Consider the following 15,647-nt stretch of genomic DNA (forward strand, 5'->3'; position numbering starts at 1 on the left):
TTTGTTAACTTTTGACTCTCACACTTCTGACGTCTCTATCCTTTACATTGTTGCATCATCGTTTTCGTAACTCACTTTGAAAGTGGGAAATATTTCACTCTTCGGATGAGTCAGAAGAGTCAGAAATGATGATGCCTGCAGCTCAGGTCAATAGTGTACAGATTTTAGTTTACATGCAGCATATATTATAAGTACATTTTGTTTTTAATCTTGTGTTAAGCTTTGAATCTGTGTTCATTTTTACTCAGTTGTAAATACACAGATCAGCAGGATTTTTGATGCACACACATTGAAAATGGAATATTAAAACTTTATATAGCAAAAAATGAATAAATAAATCAAATTCAATTTTATAGTGTGAAAATATGGGAATCTGCACAATGCTCTTACTTTCTTACTAACACTCATGTAGCTGTTTCATGCTTTTAGTCCATCCGCACAGAGAAATTATACACAAACATTCAATAAGAGCAAGACTTGAACTTAGCAAAGGGTTAAGAGCAACACCCGCTCATGCAAATGTGACCTTAGTCAGAATCTACATAGAAGTGCAGTCTGCAGGATGGGGTAATGCAAGGGAGTCATCTTCTTCTCAGCCTCCCTAGCTCCTCCCCCTGTCCAATGACTTGTGCAGTATTTGAGCCTTCAGGAGAGTAAGGAAAGTCAGACATTATAGAGACAGAGGGACAAAGCACTCCTATCCCCACAGACTGCCACTCCAATCCCACTGCAGATACACAGGGAGCTTGATATTAGGCACCACTAATTCACTTATTTTTATTCTTCAGTTCAAAACTTGTAGTGGAAAAGATGGCTCACGCAGTGTGTTGTGATCACTGAGTTTTGCTCATTGCTTCATCAGGTAGTTGTGTTTAGGGGTTCATCTTCCAGGAGACGTTAAATTTCATTCCTGAAGGGACTTTTTAATCTCCCAGCTGTGTCTCTTACTGGAATACCACCGCTCCTTCTTTGGACTGTCTCAACCTGCCTTCACCAATGCTGACCGAACCGTGCGGAGCAATGTCGATGGGGTCAGATGTTCGAGATCTAACCCTCTTATCTCCCGCACCTCCTGTGCCGTCCTTACCAGGAGCTGGTGGAGGCTGTGGGATGTCTGTTAATGGTGGCCAGTGGACCCAACTGCTGGACCTCCACCCTGCTTCTCCCTACAGCTCCCTTCCCTCCCATCACTCCCTCATCAAGCAGGAACCAGGTTGGGGGACCACTGATCCGATAGAGGACCCTCACTGTGGACTCGGGGCCTTCACAGTGCACTTCTCAGGCCAGTTTACGGGCTCTGGTCCCTGTCGAGTTGGAGCCTTCGGAGAGCCGACTGCAGGTCAACCAAGGGTGTTTCCCAATGGAACCTATCTGCCCGGCTGTATGGACAGTCCTCCCGCACCCAGGAACCAGGGTAAGCATGCTCATCACCAAGACCCACTTCTGTCATCATGTGTTGTGAAGGAACCGTGACATATGAAGAGCAGCTGTTTTCACACACCAATCTATAAAATACAGATTTTATTATAAGCCGGTGTTTTTCTACATGTCCTGCTGCATGTTGAGGGGTTGTCAACAGTTTTGTGTCTGAGCAGGATGTTATGTGTTGTACTGGGTCATTCTGTCCCATATCAGGAATTGGCTTGGCAGCTTTCTCGTAATCCTCCGGAAGAGTGATTTTCAGTCACAGGCAGAGTCACGACAGTTAAAGCATTAGTATATACTGTAAATGTATTTTTGTGTAAGCAAATGTAGGTAGATGATTCATAAGGTTTTACCTGGTCTTTCTACTGCATTCCTTTTTTCTCCATTTGTCAAATGCAATGCCATTATTTACGAACTCTCAAATGATGACTCTAATGCATCCGTCTAAAGTTTAGGTACTTTGCAATTTTAAGTATTCTATGATGCTGAAGTCACGCGATAAATGAGTCAGTAGAGCATGGACACAATACTACGTAAATTTTACGCAGCACCCAAAAGCCAGCTAGTACAAGGGGTTGTTTTGACACAAGTTTTAAAACAACAACAACAACAACAACAACAACAACAACAGTAATCATAATAATAATAATTATTATACTAAATACGGTATGGTTATGAACTGCTACAATTCAGGCTACTTCTCCCATTTTAAATTTACACGTCAATATTTGTTATTGTTTGTTAGTATGTGTATTCTTGGTAGTTTTGAATGTCATGCACATCATTTTGTACAACCAATAACAGATTTGTGACAGTTTTACCCCCAAAAAGTGACAGCAACCGCAACAATAATGCAAAATATATGTAGCACTTAGTGAAAGCTACCCGAGGTTATGATAAGTATTGCGTGCGCACCAAAAAAATAATAAGAAAAATACACGTGTAAAAAATACATAATGACCTGTTGAGCTGTGACTGAATACACATGCTACAGGGAAGAGCGTAATTCATCCAGTGAATAAAAAATAGCCAAAGAAAGGAGGCAAAGATGCTAAAAGTACTCATCAAGTGATATAAAAAAAATGACCTTGAAGTTATGCATTTTAGAGATTTAGATATTTTATTTGCATTTACAAGTGCCATTTCATGTTACACGAACTTTCATTTTTTTACACTTACTGTGTGTTTTCTTAAAAATAAAAAAAGGACTCCCATGGCTACAATTGCTGTGTTGAGCAAAACAATTTCCTCTGCTATAAAAAGATTTTTTTTTAATTGATGGGGTATTTCTAGTATTTCTGTAGAAGAATTCCAAAAACAGTTACATGGGAAAAAATCTGGAGTGATGAAATGTGGATCATAAGAATCATTTTCTCCAAACAATACTGAGATTTTTTTCACCCAGTGGACCCGCACAAAACAGGTCAGGGGGAGTTATTTTTCTGATATCTTAAATTTTAAATCACATTTCTGTTTCCTGCCAAGTGTTAACATAGATATGATGTCTTCTCTACATTTACTGTAATCAGTGTTTGTGAATACTGTCAGTTGGAGCTCACTACTTAGAGGTCACATTTTTTTAAGATGACTTTTTAGGACTTTTATTGCATTAATTATAGAGCAAACTGACAGGGAAAGGGGGAGAGATGACACATACAAAGGGCTGCAGGTTGAAATTCAACACGGCTCTACCCGGATTTAAGCAAGAATTTGTGAGTCATTTTTCTCTAAAAATTTGTCAACATCCCTCTCGGGCCTGACTCAGGAAATACATCCTCTGTTGCTTGGGCAACAGCTTTGGTCCCTGTTTGCTTCCTGTCAGCTACCAAGAAACATTTAAAAGAACTAATATTTATAGTATTTTATTTCGTATTTATAGTTTCCTTGTCAGCTAGTGCATTAACAGACATACCCACACGAAATACAAAAGGACACATGTAATGAAGTTTGAAACTATAGCAGCCTGTCTACGAGTAAAACAAAGAAAATGATGCGCACATGTTGCATATTCTGATATGATCATTTCACAAAGCTCTCTCAAACGCAGCCTTCTTTCACTCTCAATCCACCCTAATGTATGACACTCAAATAACTGCAATAAGAGACTTTACAATACTGTCACAGTTGTTTTCTCAGTCTTACAACTGGAATTAATTAATTGATTTAGCACATATGCAATTCATTACTTCTCAACTTTGTTTTTCTACTCACATTTTCTACAGTAGCTCATCTCAGTGCGTCTGTGGTGTGTTTGCCAAATTTCTTTTTCCACCTGCCATAAATATTGCAACCACAAGGCCAAAGATAGATGGGGGGAAAAAGAATATGTTACAAGGAAAGAGGATTTAGTAGTTTGATGGATGTCTCTCTGTGGTAACCCTGCCAGCGACTAAGAGCTACTACCAGGAGGGATTCAGATAACTGACCAGATACTGGAGAGTTTGCAAGCTTCTTTTAAAGGAGAGGGTGATCTAATGACTCGTCCAGGCAAGTAAGATCATTTTAACTTTCCATCGCTTCTCTTTGTGTTCTTTTTTTAGGTTATGGAGCAGTGGGTTTCGACAGCAACCCCAGTTATGGTCACACTCCCTCCCATTACACCCCTCAGCTCTCCAGCCTGTCCTTCAAACACGAGGACACGCTGTCACCATCAAACAACATAGGTAACTGTCTGCACCCTAACGCTTTTTCACTAAATGGACTTGCAAACTGGAAGACTGTCATGTCACAGCAAGGTTATATAAGTAACCCGTCATTTTTCATATCACAGCAGAATCGCTATTATCCATTTTTCCTTCATCTCGCTCCTTCTCTGTCTGCACGCACGTTTATATACGCAGGCATACATAAACACAGCCTCCCTCTCGCTCTTTAGGCATACGTATGGTTAATGACTCTGGAAATGATAACTTGAGGAAACAGCTTTATGTGACTCTGCTGGAATGTCAAAAACTGTCAGGGGACCGATAAAGTATATGAACCTGAAAAGGAGCACTGTTTCTGATGACCTATCCTCTCTTTGAAACACAGAGCTCGGCAGACATGCTCGTATAAAATGTGCCTCTTTGTATTCATTTTAAGGCTATATATATCTTTTTGTTTGTTTTGTTTTGTTCTGACGAAGAAAACATAGAAACGTTTATTTAAGATCATTCTGATGAAGATTTTCAGCTTAATAATGTTATATAGTAAGTTGCTAAACGGCAATGGAAAAATAAACTTTGATAACAACTTCGTTTTTTGTTTAAAAGCCGCACTTTGCAGAGTCAGATTTTACGAACAAAACATGTGATTCACAAATACAATATGGTGCGCACTCAATGACACATCAAAAACTGCAATATGACAACAGCATAGTAAAGTATTACCAAAGAGGGTATTCTACATGAATATTTTTATTAGTATATTTTGCTCATAATACTTCTGTACTTTTACCATTAATTATTTTTTTCTACAAACAAGCTACATAAAATCAAACAGCACAACACAAGTGACAAAAAATGATGGAATACAACTGCCCAATGTGAAAACTAACAAATAAAACATGAGACAAGCACGAGACAAGTGGGGGAAGCAGACTCTAAAAATGTAAAACAAGCAGCACCAAAAAAAAAGAAGAATTAAAAATAAAGATAATCAACGGAATTTAGATTTTCTTGTTCTAGTATGCATGTCGATTAATATATTAGTTGATACAAGAAAAGAAATTAGCAACAATTCTGATGATTAATAATAAAAATAATGTTTTTAAATGCACAAAATTCCCTGCTTCTAGCTTCTCGGACATGAATATTTCCCAGTTGTCCTCGTGTTTTATATTGTCTTTGTGTAAGTTGGACAAAAAAAGCAATTTACAGTATTTGCGATTTGTGCAGTAGTCTATGACTTCTGGGAAAAGGCATTTTTTACCATTTTATAGACCAAACGAAACTTTCATTTAAAGCTTGGAGGTGGGTGGGGCACATACCAAATGGGGCTTTTGTGCTCCCTCCACCAGAAAATTTTAGTTTTATGCACCAGTTTGTGCCTTTGCATGTTTTTATTGGGGGGGACAAATGCACAAGTTCTACACCTATGGTCCAAGCAAATAATATGAATGAATGAAGAACGAAGATAATCAAATGAATCTAAAATGTAAATAATCGTTGTTTTTTTGTTCTGTTCAGTTGAGCAGCAGTACCCAGCTCCTCCGCCCATGTTTGGCTGCCACAGTCCTTCAGAATCGTGTCCGAGCAACCAGGCTCTACTGCTGAGAAACTACAACAGGTACACTTATTTGTCCCTGCATGCACTTATTGTTGACTCATTTGACTCCGGCTCCCTTAAAATCTCATCTCTGTACTATTCCTTTTCCCCAAAAGACTCCTCACTCATCAGTTAATGTCAGATTCTTTCCACAAACACCACATGCAGCTCGCTCACTTGCTGGTAATTTTTAGAAGTGTGAACTCTGCCTGATCCTACGTTAAACCCTTCGTCTGCCTCTGCAGTGTCTGGATACTGAATCCTAATTTGTTCTGAGGTTAAGTGCTGCCCACTGGTGCTCAGCAGGCCAAAACAAACACTGAGTGATCTACTGCTGATGTGTTTGAGTCCACCCCGAGGAAAAACGAGGAGAAAAGTTAAAGAGACAAGTTCAATAAAAGTGAAAGTTACGTGGTGTTGGTTAACACTGGGAATCTGCTCGTTTTAACCTCTCAGTGTGTTTACAGCTTGTTTTCAGTTTGATGTAAAACATCTCAAAGAGTAAATTAGGATGAAAATTCTTTGAATGCCACTCTGCGATGTTGTTGCAGAAAAGGAACATGTGCAACCCAAATACTGGAACAAAAGCTGATAAGAGGAAGGAAGGCTTCGCTGTTGTTAGAGCTTATGGCATGAACTGGAAACCCTCAATCAAACACAGAGACATGCACACGCACACACTCTCACACACACACTGTGAATATATGTCAGATATCAGTGAGTCTTTCCACAGTTTAACATAGCTCAGAGCTGATTAGCGAGCCATCGCGATCCTTCCCTCAAGGACTTCTCAAGGAATGCCGTCCAGAATTCCCCTGAAACTGGTTCCCGCCTTTAATGATACTGAGGACAGAGTGATGTCATGCACTGGTCCATGGTGTACTAGGCACGGAGGCACTCACCCCCGCAGAGTGCACAACCGCATGTCCAAGTGTGTGTGTTTCTGTGAAGTGTGTGTGTGTGTGCAGTAGTGAGATCTGCCAAGGTAAAGAATGGCTCGGAGCCCATGTTTTTTAATGAAGCCAGTGAGGAGTGCGGTGGGTGGACAGGATGTGTTAATAAGTGATTTGGAGTTCCCCCTGAATGAAATGTCTTCATTATCCATACAAGGGAAGAGAAATGACAGGAAGAACGCAGTAACATAAATATTGTCTGGTTTTGGGTTTTTTTTTTGTCTAATTTCAGGATTTTTCAAAAAAAAAAAAAAGTATTTTCCCTTTCATCTGCTATAACCTCAGAGCTGAACTTGTTCCATAGCTTTTTGATTTATTAGCACATAATATACTTTGTTGCCTTGAAATTTCACAAACCAAATAAAGAGTTAAAATCTAGTTGTTGTTTTTTGTTGTTGTTGTCATCTTTAATGCTAATGACTGTTCTGTGTGTTTCACTCAGTGATAACCTGTACCAAATGGCATCTCAGCTGGATTGTGTAACATGGAACCAAATGAACTCCCTGGCAACTTCAATGAAGAGGTTAGGCTTTATTTATTTTATTTTTTTAAACAACACATTAAATTCTTCAGTGTTGACTGCTGTTTGTAGTAGTGTAGAGGAGGAGGAGGAGGAGGAGGAGGGGGAGGAGGAGGATTTCACCAGATGGCTGCTGGCCTACTGCCTAGGGAAATCAGTCAGTGAAGAACAGTGTTTTCATTTGTGTATATCTCTGTGTTTTGGTACACTTGTGTGCTTTTTTTTTTTTTTTTTTTTTTTTAAAAAAGAGTTTTTGCAAAGTGAGGACCCATGGTTTTTAGAGTTCAGTCAAGTGACGGATGTAGTTGTGAATACAAAGTGTGTGTGCAGTGGAGGAGAAAACAGATTTTGTGTTTTTGTTTTTTTGTTTTATCGCAAATAGATTCAAATCAAAATAAGATTTATCACAAGGGATTTGCTTCGGCTTTGGTGCAAACATTAAATATGCAATAAAAATAGAGGAAATAAATTCTCCTTTAAACATCACAACTGAATGAAATTTAACCATTGTGATCTATTGTGTTTCCAAGTGACTTTAACCTGTCTTAAATGTTCTTTTTTTTTTAGACTTTTATATGTGGGTTTTTATGTGTTATGTATGCAATGTACTGTGTTTGTCTTGTTTAATGTTTAGTTTTTCAGATGACTTTTACTTGTTTTAAGCACATTGTAATGCGCCTTTTTATATTTATTTTTATATCTTGTGTTGTGCAGGAATATTAATCAGGGGATGTGAAAAAGTTCACAGTAGAGCTTCAACTCTTTGTGGTTTTACCCTGACTGTACTCATTTGGGCTGCATTAACACAATTTGGCATTAACCTGTTTCACGTACCTGATCTACCAGCCTGCTTGACAAACCTATCAAAATATTTTTTTTGATAAAAATGTTATTTTTGCACTCAACACTTTCTGCACTTTTAACAACTTTTCTGTTTTGCTTCTGCCCAGCAGCGGCCACGCACCCAGCTATGACAGTGACCCGGCCCCACCTCCACCCATGCTCGTCAGTGCCCAATACCACATACACACACATGGCGTCTTCAGAGGACTTCAGGTCAGTCACAATTAACACAATATACACACAGAGACACACTACAAACATACAATTAATAAATTAAAAAGGTGAGCTTCTCTCCTACAAAGCCCTCTGACTTCTCTCTCCTAAAGGATGTTCGACGTGTGGCGAGCATTGCTCCAGCAGTTGTAAGGTCATCAGAGACCAACGAAAAGCGTCCATTTGTATGTGCTCATCCTGGCTGTAGCAAAAGATACTTCAAACTATCACATCTGCAGATGCACGGCCGCAAACACACAGGTGAGAGTGTGTGATTCATACCGCTCCCCCACCCCACACCCCTTTTTGTCATGCAAAGACCTCAAACTGCTGCTTATTGTAGATTACAATGAGAAATGAATACAGACTGTTATATTTCAAGTTGAAAGAGATAAGTAATGGGTGCTATATTCTAAATAGGTGGGTTTTTATACTTTATAATATTGTTTTGGTGGTTTATTTGCAGGAGAGAAGCCATACCAGTGTGATTTCACAGACTGTGGCCGCAGATTCTCTCGCTCAGACCAGTTAAAGAGGCACCAGCGGAGGCACACAGGTACATCCGAGTCAAGCTATACTGTACAGGGTCCCTTCAGGACTGAGGAACTGGGAATTTGGACATTTACTTCAAACCATGTAATCCATCTAAATGTAGGTTATTTTAAACGTTTGACCATCACCATGCTCTCTTGTCATTTCTGTCTGTGCCACCACAACAACCTCTGCGTAGGAGTGAAGCCCTTTCAGTGCGAGACGTGTCAGAGAAAGTTTTCACGGTCAGACCATCTTAAGACTCACACTCGGACTCATACAGGTAAAACAAGTGCGTATACCTTTATTTTCTACCTCTCCATACTTCTCCTAGTGAAATTTTTGGTCAAGATCATCCCCCTCACTTTAATTCATCTACAACAAACATTTTTTTCTTATTATGTCCCCTCCCTGTCAGGTGAGAAGCCCTTCACATGCCGCTGGTCCAACTGTCAGAAGAAGTTTGCCCGCTCTGACGAGCTGGTGCGCCACCACAGCATGCACCAGAGGAACCTGACCAAGCTGCAGCCTGCCATCTGAGCAGCCAAGGAGGAGGAGGAGGAGGACGAGGAGGAAGGTGACAATATGTTGTGCCAGCTAGTAGAGAAAGACGCTGGAGCCTGGTCAGCAGTTACGGTGCTTTGCCAGACTTTGCTGAAGTGGTGAGCACAGCTGATGCCTCCCTCTGTAAGCCCATGTCAAGAGACTGATGATCCTCAAGATCTTTAAGAACAAGCACTTGTTCATTTGTTCATAAAAACTCAGACTGAGAGGGTACAATACCACATTATTTCTGAGCCAAGAGGATTTTTTATGTGTGATGAGGAAAATGTTGATACACTATTTTGGATATTTTACACTTGCACTGGCTTCTTTTTTAATGTTAAATAAAAGTGTCACGTTGAAAATGTGCTGGACCATGTAAACTGGATTTAGGAAATGGACAAGTGTGTTTTTTTTTTGTCCATTGAGTTGTGTTTTTTTCTTTGGGGAATGTAAACATGTTTATTTTCTTTCAGTATATATACTCACTAAATTGCTCTGTATATATGTGCTGTATTTGCTTTTACTTTTACAGACATTCCTTTTGTATTTTCTGTGTTTTTGTAAGTTTATAAAATTATTCACATTGTTGTCAAGGGTAGCAGTGTGTGTGTGTATGTGTGTGTGTGAAAAAGAGAGAGAGAGGTGTTGGTGTTGTCAGGTTAAGAGGCCACCTATGAGTGGTGGTGGTTGGGGGCCGAGGGGGGGTGACAGACAGTAAAACAGCACCCCACTGCGACTCTGACAGGGTGCAGGTCTCACCCTCCTAAATCTCCGACACACATCTTCATAACTAGGAACATCTGGAGCCCAGTAAATCTCATTAGAACAGACACATACCTCTGTGTCAGCTGGCTGTACTTCACTGACTTCCCCCTTCTGCATGGGCTGGGCCTCAACACACACACACACACACACACACACACACACACACACACACACTCTCTAGTCCCAGTTGTAAATGACAGCCTCCGGTTTTGCATCCTCAATCCACATGATGGCAGTATCATCCTTTTCACAGCAGTCACAGCTCCAGCTGTGACTGCTGGAGTGTGACTGCACCCATAACACTGCTTATTCTTTTACACATCAGTCTTCATATAGTACATGTCCACTTCAGTTTTGCCCTGAGTGGCCACAATAAATATGTTAAAATCAAAGAAAGTGAGAAACAGGAGAGGCACGTTCAGAGCATGCCCCGGCCCATCAAATATACATGATGTGGATGGAGTTGTGTGTCGAGTCTATAGGAGATGAGATGATTCAGCTACAGCAGGTGTGTTAATAAAATATGACTCAGTGGGGGAAGAATAGGGCTGCTGCACGGCTCTGTGGGCTAATGATGTCACATACCTGGAACAGCAATGTGAACACGCACATGGTATATTTAGCTGTTGGATACATGTTCACGCATGGAAATCACACTCATTGAAGGACTACTGAGAAACACACACAGTATGTCAACACACATAGGTGTAGATTGTGATGTCCCATTTTAATATAGTGTGTGAATTTGTTTCCACTAATACAACATAAATGGAGGATAGAAGGTTTCATTTTTGACAAAATTAAAGACATTTGCGTCATAAATTAATGCAGAAAAGTGACAAACTGGTGCATAAAATCTCACCAGAATGCAGGAAATGAAGTGTTTGATGGTCAAACTTTTCTGGCATAGGACCCCCAAACCCCGCCACCCTCCAAAATATCCCGGTTACAGGCGCTGCCATTTTGCACTGGTGACTCCATTTAGAGCCAAAGAGTAGCGACCTCCGTGGTGGTGGAGTTACTGCCCATTCACCCGTCCAACAAATCACGAGTAACACCATGGAATGAATGCAAAATCTCCTTTTTTTTATAGCATCAAATAACTTATCACAAAAAATGAACACTTGAGCAAACATCATCATGATAAACAAAAAATCCCTAAAATGACAGAAACTATCTTTGGGGAATAAAATTATTTGATGTTTACTTTGAGTTTTTAATTTGGTCCATGTTTCATATGCTAACATGGAGGGGGCGGGGTTATGACCTGTACTGCAGTCTCTTCCACCAGGGGGCAATTGAGATTTCTCTGGCCTTACTTGTGTGGAGCTATCATATCGTCCATCGTTTTACAGTCCATGTCCCCAACGTGTTTTCATCCCAACTAGTCAAATACCACCGCTTTGTCAGTGGACCTCTATGTCTCAATATGACATGCTGGGCCCCCTCCTGAGTCCCATGTTTGGGGACAATGTTTCAATTAAATGCATTGAGTGTTTTAAAATAAACTTAAATTTAATTATATACAGTTTCTGCTTGATACATGCATACAGTCTTTTGTAAAATACACTTATGCTGGTTTTCCATCAGTGGCCTGGTTTGGCATTACTCAGCCCGAGACCAGCCAGGCCCGGGGAGCGCTGCAGAGATTTGCTCTTCCATTACAAGAGGGCTACCTGCTTTAAGGTGTATCTTTAACTGATGGGGGCTGGTCTTGAGTGATGATGTGTAAAGCAGTGGGCTAAAGTCCTCCATTATTTTTCCAGTGTGTTTTTTATGGATTTATGTTTTTCCATCATACAGCAGACTGGTAAAAAAGTTTACCTGTTGAAGGTGAGCTATTTGCAGAAGTGCCTATTGTCTGCAGCTCATTATCTAACATCTAACTGAGGCTGTTTCTGCTCTTCCTTTCCTCTCTGTGGTACTAGCATAATCATTTTTATAGAAGAAAAGCTGCTAACAAACAATAATAATAATAATAATAATAAATCGCCACTGATAAAGTGATAAATACTTCATTTCCTACAGACACTTGACAATAACAGTCCCCCTTTATTTTGATATGTAAAAGCTTTAACTGTGAAGTTGCAAAACAAGGAAATGTTGGGTTTAGCAACTTTACAGACTTCTGACTGTGGACATGAAACAACTCTAAACCAAAGAGACTGAGTTAGAAGATACAAACGTACTGAGAGCTGAACACACAGAGACTTTTAAAAAAAGTCGCTCTGCTCTCCTGCACAGACAGAGGTGAGTGGAGTATCACAACACACGCACATGCTTGTTTCAGGGAAGAAGGGGGGGCCTTAGGGTTTGGCTGTGGTCGGAGAGATGTCACAGCTACCCACTTGAGGGCAGGTGTTTGAGCTTTTGGACCTACTCCAGAGAAGATCCATCTCCAGCAAGGTTTGGCGTGGCACAACGCATCTAAACTGACAATGTAAATACAAATGGGCGCAGCATAGTTTGACTCTGCAAAGAGCTGATGGAAAATCGGGATTAGATTGTGGCTAAAACACTTTATTTTCGTTTTTATGTCTATTATGTTTATAGGCAACAAAAGCGTGTGGTTAGGTTTAAAAAAAGCCCATCATGGTTTGGCTTAAATTTTTACACGAGAAGCAAACAGCGGGCTCCTGGGTGAAAGTCCAGGGTTTGTTGGATCCATCTACTTCCCCTCTCTGCCAACCCGATGGCCACTTTTAGCTCTTTATATTATGGGAAACTGCCACCGCCCGCCAACATCACTTACAAAGCGGCAGTATTTAATGAGTTTGGATTGAGAACGGACTGGTGTCCCTCCCGATGTTGAAACAAAACCTACTCCATTGCACACACACACACACATCTGCTTCTGCACTGCTGCATTCATTTCCACAGCAGATCCTGACACCGGCCAAACTAACAGAAAGATTAAAATGCCGTTCTCCTATTTCAGGGTCACAGACCGCTCATTTAAAGTGGTTTTTCAGGTTGTTTTCCAATTCACTTAATGGCTGCGAGGTAGTATCTCTGTGATGTTCTGTTTTTTCTGCTTCTTAATCCAATGCACTTTGATTAAGAAGTGCTTCTCTTTGTTCTCTCTCTGCAGGGGCCCCAGGAAGCGGAGGAAGATCAGAGGGACAGCGGAGTTGAACATTTTACTCACTCCAGTTCACTCTTAACTGGAGAATGCCGAGGCTGCGTGGCGCGTGAGGAGTCCATGCTTTAAACATCCTCAATTATTACTGACATCATTATCACATACACTCAGAGACCTCAACCCGATCGACCTGATTCCTTCAATAGATTGCCTCTGATTGGAGATAGTTGGAGAAAGTGTAATGTCTGATAACGCCACAAATGTCTGCACTCAGTCCTATTCTGCCAAACGTTACCACTGATCTGAATGCATGAACACACACATATGCACGCATACACACACACACACACACTCGCATTCACACACGCCACCAGATGCCCCCTCAGCTGTACTGCTGGCTGTTTGCCTTCAAGGGGTGTCAGCGTGGGTAATCTCAGGTGACGTACACCTGGTAACGCACAGCCCAAGACATCTGTAGGACAGCAGGCCTGCTAGCTTCACAGCCTCCGTATCCACGTGCAACCCCCCCAAAAGGTTTTCTTTTTGAATGCAAGCGTGATTTAACCTCACTGTCACAATGAAAGCCAAAAACAAGTGCAGTTCATTCCATATGTGCAAAATGTTATATACTTGGTCTGATAAGGAGTTATATTTGTCATTCAGTAAAGTCCCAGGTGCAAACGACATCACTATAAAGCTCCGGCTGTGTTTCTTTGGGCCAAAAAGACGTTATTAAACCTCCGGGAGCAGGAAAGGTCAATGAACATGTAGCACACAGAGGCCTCTATGAGCCCCGAGGGATTGCTAACAAGGTCAAGGCCCCAGAGAGGAAACTAAACGGGGTTACAAGGAGGCCTGCATGCAAAAACAATGCTACGCCAACAGGAGGCGCTGTCAGGGATAGCTCAAATGTTAAGTGAAGCATGCTCTTAGTTGTATTCCCAGACAGCGTCCCCCCCCTCCCCTCGGGCTGGCTCTCTTGTGCAGAGCTGCTGCTCCACAGTCTGAGGGGCCTAGGGGTTCTTGGGGGTATTCCCTCTGGTAAAGCAGGGAGCCTGAGGGGCTCCGGTGTGTTTGAGCTCTGGGAATGCAGAGGCCTTGGGGGCCTGGAGCTCAGATGGGGCCTAGAGGGTAAACTTTCTCACTCAGGGAGCAGAGATGGAGCAGATACAGAAAGACAGCGAGGGGAAAACACCTTGAGAGGAGTCTGTCAGATATGCAGGCAGCAGCCGTGAGGATCCCATGAGGGTACACAGAAACACAAACACACACATGTACAGTAACCCAAAACCAATATGTGGGCCAGCAAACGGAGAGCCTTTTAAATATTCCCCTCTCTCCTCAATCATACTGTCTTTCATCTTCTCCTCTCTTCTCCCTCCTGCTGTCTCCTCTATTCCACTGGAAGATATTAACGCCTAACAGGATTAGATGTGTCTCTATCATGTGAGACACAAGATCACAAACCAACCCAAGCACCCTGGGGAACAGCGGGATGGGAGGGATGAAACAAGGTCTCCCCTCTCCTCCCCTCCATCCCAAAGGTATCCAGATGCTGGGACATGGGGAGAGAGGACCAGAGAAAGGAAAGAGACAAATGTTGACAAATGGAGCGAGAGAGGCGTTTTGTCCAAAGACATCAGTCTCACTGGGATAGTTTTTTCTCCACCCTCACTGTCATGAAAACAACTCCACTGTGGGCCACTTTGCCCATCTTTTAATTAAAACTTAAAAAGTTTCTCTCTGCATTTATCATTAGAAGATGTGCAGTGGTCTGTCAGAATGAGTGGGCGACTAAAGCAGCGAAGCAGCTGTGTAAAAGCTGTTTGAAACTGATTTTGAGTCATCCTGACCTCAGTCCAAAGGGCTCCCATTACTTCAGAGGCAGTTACAATAAGTTACCATCTCACTAGGTTTATGGCTCCTAAATTGAAATGTATCGCTCTTTAAAGCCTTCTCTCTAATTGTGTAGTCATTAATGACCAATTCCCTATCTACACTGCGTTGATGGGCACATAAAAACTCATGATGATAGACGAGCACAAGTGCAGCTGTTAAAAAGAGAGGTGCTTGTCTCTTGTTCTGTCTCGTCACCACTAGGGGGAGTAAAGGCCTGCGGTGGTGGAGAGGAGAGATAACCACTTTCTCTGAGATGACATGAAAGATTGATGGATTTCTTCAAGCTTCATTGTCCAGAAGGAGAAACATGCGAGGCGCTGAATTAGCCTACATTCACGTGACACGCACATACAATCACACAACTTGCACAAACACAGAGGGAATCATCTGCGCAGCATCAGGGCTGTCGCCAGCGTTTTAGAAAAAGTGAGGTCATATGTCCAAATTCATCCAATGCAGCTTCTCCACCACACCACAAATTTTATCATTTGGATTTTTAAACTATTTACTTACGTAACTGTTCAATAATATTTTTTATGAATTTCCTATCAAAGGGTCTAAATGTCGCTTATTCAACACTGGCAGGAATTTCTGGTGGAGAAATCCTGTATGCGTTATTTATTGC

The 15,647-nt window shown here is 41.4% G+C and overlaps 1 protein-coding gene across 4 annotated transcripts; it reads left to right on the top strand.

The window, feature by feature from the left end:
- Nucleotides 1–646: 646 nt before the first annotated feature.
- On the top strand, nucleotides 647–9,864 carry wt1b (WT1 transcription factor b). 4 transcript variants are annotated; one of them, XM_042485935.1, is made up of 9 exons: nucleotides 647–1,414; nucleotides 3,966–4,088; nucleotides 5,592–5,691; nucleotides 7,066–7,146; nucleotides 8,097–8,199; nucleotides 8,313–8,460; nucleotides 8,666–8,755; nucleotides 8,930–9,013; nucleotides 9,149–9,864. In XM_042485935.1, the coding sequence occupies exons 1-9, from the start codon at nucleotides 997–999 to the stop codon at nucleotides 9,268–9,270; spliced, it is 1,269 nt and encodes a 422-aa protein (XP_042341869.1). In that variant the 5' UTR covers nucleotides 647–996; the 3' UTR covers nucleotides 9,271–9,864. The 4 variants fall into 4 exon arrangements, with proteins under 4 accessions (XP_042341869.1, XP_042341854.1, XP_042341861.1 ...); XM_042485920.1 differs by having other exon boundaries at nucleotides 648–1,414; nucleotides 8,930–9,022; XM_042485927.1 differs by having other exon boundaries at nucleotides 649–1,414; nucleotides 8,094–8,199.
- Nucleotides 9,865–15,647: the final 5,783 nt, after the last annotated feature.

Source organism: Plectropomus leopardus, chromosome 1 (assembly GCF_008729295.1).
Source record: "Plectropomus leopardus isolate mb chromosome 1, YSFRI_Pleo_2.0, whole genome shotgun sequence".
Classification (NCBI taxonomy): domain Eukaryota; kingdom Metazoa; phylum Chordata; class Actinopteri; order Perciformes; family Serranidae; genus Plectropomus; species Plectropomus leopardus.